The sequence below is a fragment of the Cynara cardunculus genome (genome assembly GCF_001531365.2).
Source record: "Cynara cardunculus var. scolymus isolate 2C chromosome LG 3, CcrdV1, whole genome shotgun sequence".
Taxonomy (NCBI): Eukaryota; Viridiplantae; Streptophyta; class Magnoliopsida; order Asterales; family Asteraceae; genus Cynara; species Cynara cardunculus.
The window spans coordinates 6,504,114-6,510,655 of NC_037530.1; the positions used below are offsets into that span (position 1 = coordinate 6,504,114).

The 6,542-nt window shown below is 32.1% G+C and overlaps 1 protein-coding gene across 3 annotated transcripts in view; it reads left to right on the forward strand.

Moving 5' to 3' along the window:
• LOC112509658 (metacaspase-1-like) overlaps positions 1-1,553 on the forward strand; it is a 4,142-nt gene extending 2,589 nt beyond the window's left edge. Inside the window, exons 4-6 of one of the 3 annotated variants that reach the window (XR_003068845.1) lie at positions 176-391; positions 1,242-1,388; positions 1,468-1,553. Coding sequence is in view for 1 of the 3 variants with exons in the window: in XM_025114733.1 (XP_024970501.1) it covers positions 176-391; positions 1,242-1,301 (276 nt within the window). In the remaining 2 variants the exon portion in view is untranslated. Of the gene's footprint in view, positions 1-175; positions 392-1,241 lie in introns of all 3 variants that reach the window. The other 2 variants (XR_003068846.1, XM_025114733.1) reach the window with 2 other exon arrangements.
• The last annotated feature ends 4,989 nt before the right edge of the window (positions 1,554-6,542 follow it).

The window sequence follows — 6,542 nt, forward strand, 5'->3', positions numbered from 1 at the left end:
GGGGGGGGGGGGGGATTGTTGGAGTCCCACTTCGGTTAGACTAGGACCTTTCTGCTTCAATATATGTTGGAACCTCTCATCTCCATAAGGGCTCTTTTGGAGAGTAATCTAATGGAATTCCACATATTCTTGCACTAAATTCATATGTTCTAATGTTATGAATGCATATATGCAGTCTCTGTCGAAGGTGACTTCAACTGGAGCTATGACATTTTCATTCATACAAGCAATTGAGCGTGGGCATGCAACTACTTATGGTGATATGCTGACCTCAATGAGAACCACCATTCGTAGAAATGAAAGTGATACGGGTGGTGGTAGCGGTGGTGCTGTGACCTCTCTCCTTGGTATGCTTTTAAGCGGAGGAAGCCTTGGCGGTGGTTTGAGACAGGTATTTTCTTCATAGCTTAAAATCTTTTAACCGTCATGAACTTTTCTAACTGTGCACAATGCTTGATCTATATTCCCCTGCTAATTGTTAAGGTTATCTTGTTTTGCATCAGACAATATTTATAGTTCCACATTTTTATTAAGCTAGCTACCTAGTAAGTCAAATATTTCGGTTTGGGGTGAAAGGAGTAATAGGTGGTTGTTGATTACAAAAGAGGTACACTTGCATTTTGCTAACAAAGAATACGTGGAACCCCATCAGATTAGTCTCCAAAAAAGCATTTCAGGAGAGAAATGAGATTCCAACATATATCGAGCAAAATAGGTCAAAGTCTAGCTGATGTCGGATTCTAACACGTTCCCTCCAACGGAGGCTAGACGGGTATAAATACCCCAAATGATAGATCTTAGCTCTAATATCATATAAGATAAGAAAATAGGTCCAAATCTAGTAGACACTTGACTTTCAACACTTGTAGATTATAATATTGGTAAACCACAAGGGTGGTGCTTGATTGGTTTGAGCTTGTCAAAGGTCAAAAGTATCAGGAGGTCCCAGGTTCAAATCCAAGGAGGAATGACTCCAGGCTATCTGCAAAGCAGGTGGTCCTCCTGGGATTAGTCGGCTCGCATAGCGGGTTGGATATCCAGGTTAATAAAAAAAAAATATTGGCGATTCCAGTGGCAGGCTTTTCTTGCAAGGGTTATTGTGAATAGAACATAAGTTCGAAAAAGAATTCATATCAATTCTGAAAGTCGATTATAGATAATTCCTCACTAAGAATTGTAACATCTGAGTATTAATTATTATTTGAAATTGAAGAATAATTACGTTGTGTTTGTTATTGCAGGAACCACAACTTACAGCCAGTGAACCATTTGATGTTTATACAAAGAGATTCTCCCTTTAACTAGTAATCTTGGGATCTTTCCATGTACAGTTTTTTCCATCATATTTAATGACACATTCCATGTGGGATTCTGGGTTCATTTTTATTGTATGTGCTTTCTATTTATATTTATTATTAATTGAAGGATACGATATTTGTCCACTCTTTTTATTGTTTCATTTTCCAGAATATAGGGTTATCGCACCAAACGGTCTAGCGGCACCTGGGTTTTTGATCTCTTAGCGCGCCAGAGCTTCAAAGTTCAAACCTCACTAAAGGTGAGTAGAGCGTGTGTGTGTGTGTTTATGTGTTGTATATTATATACTTCAAAGAAAAAAGATATAGGATTATTGTGGCCGAAGTTCTAAGTGGCTAGGATTTACATGTCTCTAAGTTTTTTTTATTAACCTGGATATCCAACCCGCTATGCGAGCCGACTAATCCCAGGGCGACCACCTGCTTTGCAGATAACCCAGAGTCACCGCATTTGAACCTCCGTGGCCACAAAGGGGATTTTTATTCTTCCTTGGATTTGAACCTGTGACCTCCTGGTACTTTTGACTTTTGGAGCCAAGCTCAAATCAATCAGGCACCACCCTTGTGGTTAGATGTCTCTAAGTTTAAATCTTATATACTTGGTTATTGTTAGTTGAACGGGTAGAGACAAAATATCGACGTAAATGGATAAATTTGTAGGGATTTGTCAATGTCGTTGTGTTTTAGGGTTGATTCGTTTAATGATGGTTAGTAGTTTATGCAAGAACTTTGATATCGAAGGTTGGAGTTTAAATTTATAAGATTTTGGGGGTCAAAAGAGGAAATATACTTGTAAAATTATAATGTAGAAAAAAGACTCTTTGAAAATTTATGGGGTTATCGAGTATTGACCCTCAACACATGGTTGTAGGTCTCTCTATGATGATGGTTGTTTAAGAGTTAAGAGAGATGAGCACAATTTAAAGGTAGACATTGTCGTAGGATAAACTAGAGAGACACAACCGCAACAAACTTAGACCCGAGCCAGGTCGTAATAAGCCCGCGCCTAGGTCCAAGTCAAAAAGTTCGATTAGACCAAGTTCTTTTTTATGTTTAAAGACACGGTTCAAACTTTTTCGGAATAACCCTGTTCTAAGTTTAAAGGATGGGCCGGTCTATGGCTAGAAAAAAGCTTGGATAAAGTCGGTCAAAGTTATCCGTTATGCACACGAGTCATGCTTGAAAAAGCCCTTGTTACGGTGAATATGATCTTTTATCCTTATAACTAGTAGATAATCAATTATAAAGTATGACTTGAGATCATGTGAGATTAAAGGTTTTTTGTGAGATCTGTAAGATTAATTCTCAATCATTGGATTAGATTTACAATCTGAACATTTATAAACGTCACGAGACTTCTCAATAATCACAAAAATGTCACCGTGCAACTTTAGACCATTAGATCATTAGCTTGTAAAATTGATCAATAAACGTAAATTGGTCTTACGGGTCTCACAAAAAACTCTTGGTATCACGTGAACCCAACTCTTGTAAGTATAATGGAACATTGTTAATAAAATGATTTTTTTTGCAAGACATATTCATGAAATTTTGATTACGCAGTTTAAAATTTACTTTTTATTTATTTATTCTTTTGACTATTTGTTAAAATAATTGAGGGAAATCATTTCAAAAGAAAATAATAATTAAGGGAAGTTATGTCTAACAAATACGTTTAATAAATTGTCATTTTGAAATTATACTCTTAAAAAACATGTAAAAGTCCATAATTTTGTTAAATAACCTTGAGGTAGGAGAGAAAATCTTGTATTTGAAACAAATCTCGTCATGCGTTAGGTGTTAGGAGTAGAGATTATCAAATGGGTCCGACTCCGACCTGGCTTGGGACCGGTGGAGGACTGGAATCGGGACCGACTTATGATCGATTAGGACCGCGGGTTAAAAACTGGTTACGGTTTTCGTCAAAAAAAACAAGGCCCCGTCCAGTAGGGGACCGGTTTGGAACCGGTTATGGGTCCGGCCCGATTTTTCCAAAAAAAAATGTATTTTCAAATTTATTCTTGAATGTATTTCTAACTTTTCGAGTGCAATCGATTGAAAACCAATTATAAAAATTATACTAAAACGTAATTTTTAAGTATATTTAATTTGTTTCGTTTACCCTCTATTCATTATATATGGGGAAAAATACCAACTCATAAACGTTTACAATTTTTGCAAAAAACGTATTTTTTAAGTATATATAATTGACTCAATTAGATATTTTCAAGTGTATTAGAATAACAATCCATAAAAAAACTTCAAAAAGAATTACATAAAAAAATCGATTTTTTTTACATGGGACCGGTTTCGGGTCTCGTACACCTTAACCGGAGCCTACATATTTGAGTCATGACCGGGAACGGTTACGGAACCATTATTTAGGGATCACCGGGTAATTTTAAAGAGGTTGGTCAAAGGTAACTAGTAATTTTCCACAAATACCCTTAACGAGATACTCACCCGTTATAACAATCTTTTTTGTTGGTAAAATTCAAACAACAAATGTTATAATATTTCCTATTTTCTGAGTTAGTAATACAATTTGATTTGGTTTATAATATTCTTATCGATACTTTACAACAAGTATTCTAAATACTTATTCGATAAGCGTTTACCAATAAAAGTCAACACTATAATTTATTTAGATGCATAAGATTTTAGTACATCAAAGCATATCGAATGCAACAATTTACTAGGTAAGCGTTTACCTGGGTAAGAGTCGTCATCCTCACTTACCAGGTAAGACTCTCCATCATTTTCATTGCTCTTACCCGGTAAGATTCTTGGCCCTTCTCATGTTCATTCGATTAGGAAATTTATGCATTAAACACTTAACAAGTAAGTGTTTAATAAATAGTCTCTAAGTTCATAACGACTATCATAATTTCTAATTTTAACGGCATTTTCTATCTTAAAAAAGGTTTTTTCGTGATCTAAGCAAAATTTGAAGTTAAAACCTTAAAAAAATATTACATTTTTTTAGTCTAAAACATAACATAAACTTATAATGGATCATTTTAAAATAAATATAAAATATGACATAACTTATTTAAACTAGGGCAAATTGCATTAAAAATTAACGTACTTTAACTTGATTCCTATTTTGGATAACGTACTTTCAAAACTTTTATTTTGGTACCTAAGATGTAAAGTTTTAAACATTTAAGGACCCGGATAACCCAGTGAAGACTAATTTTAGACTAATTTTAAATTAAAAAAAATCCACGTCACTGACTATGTCAACAAATAATACCGAGTTAGATACCATATCAGTATGATAACCGGTTAATACTTCAACCAGTTACCCGGGTACTTAAATGTTTAAAACTTTACATCTTAGGTACCAAAATGAAAGTTTTGAAAGTACGTTACCCAAAATAGGAATCAAATTAAAGTACGTTACTTTTTCATACAATTTACCCTTTAAACTATTATACCTTTCGATTAAAAAAAACACCTTTTTTTTTCTCCAAGCAAGTTCTTAATCCAAGTTTGCTTTCATTGCATCACCCACTAATATTCATTGTATGATATAATGTTGCTAACTTTGATTTTCGTCACTGATGGTCGTTTACGAAACGTTTATTCGGGTAGATGCTTACAAAGTCATATTACCTTACTTAATAAATATAGTAAGAACCAATAATATTATCCGGTAATAGCGAGACAAGGACCAAAAGTCTTACCCGGTAAGTGAGTGCGACAACTCTTACCACGGTAAGCGATTACCGGGTAAATTGTTGCATACGCAGTCGTTTTGGTAGACTAAAATCTTACCCGGTAAGTAAATAATAATGTTAAATTTTACCGGTAAATACGTACCGGGTAAGTATTTGATAAACAACCCCTAAGTTTCAATTATTTTATTCTTGTTGAAGACATTACAAATATTTAAACAATAAACAACTATTTTTTAAAAATTAAATAATGTAATCGAAAAATAAATAATACTACTGAAAAACGCTGATCAGAATCTACTAATTTAACCTATCGAAGAATCAATCTAACTACAAACAAATTTTTATGATAAAATTTATTACATTTAGATTGTTCAATCAGAACCAAATAATAAAATACATAAAATGTTTGTTATATGAATCTGAATTGAACCTGGCTCGAGAACGGTCCCTTAAGGATCAAATAGGGGCTCTAGCAAACCCGTTGAGCCTAAGAGCGGTCAATGTTCTTCGAGTCTTAACTAGTTAAGAACTAATCTTGAAAATTGTTTAAGAACTAATTAAAAAACCAGTAAAAAATCAATCTGAGAAAACCAGTTAAGGATTGGATGTATACTTCGGTCAAAGATTGAATCGGCCCAATGAGTAACTGAGGGGCTGTTTGGTTGATTTTTCGTTAAGTTTATAATGAATAAAGTTGTATATAGACTAATTTGTCTTCATAGATTAAAATAACTTTGTTTGGAAGAAGCAGATTTGAAAAAAACGTGTCTGTATGAATCTCCTTCTCTAACAGCTTATTAAATAAGTCACTTTATATATGTAATATATATATATATATATATATATCATTAACCACAACTAACAATCATATAGATATATGTTGACTGAATGCTTTAAGCTATAATCTATATCTATACTATCTTATTCAAAAATAATTTTTTTTTTTTTAAAAACATATAATTTATACTATCTATAATATATTATAAAACATTTGACAAAAACTCTTAAAAACAATTTTTATGCACGAAGTATTGTTTATTGATACATATTACTTTAAATTTAAGATTACAAGTAAATTATGCATAAGTACAACTTATTAAAGCTACATACTTGAATTCGTCTAACTAACTCCAAATAAACATAATCAAATATTGGATAAATATCTTATTTTAAATATAAAAAATCTAAATTATAATTATGATAATCATTGATAACTATTATAATTAAATTAAGAAAATTACACCAAAACACAAGAACTTTTAAAAAGATTAATTTAATATTGATATCGATATTTTTTTTTCAAAATTTTATGATATTTTTAAATTTATATTTTATTCAAAAATAAAAATATTGCCACTTTCTCAAAACCACATAAAACCAATGTTTACTTAAAATTCAAGATTACAAGTAAATTATGCAAAAGTACAACTTATCAAAAAGTTCGATTTTTGAATTCGTATAACTAATTGTGGATAAATATAATCAAATAGAGGATAAACATTTTATTTTAAAATATAAAAAATCTAAAATATAATTAGGATAA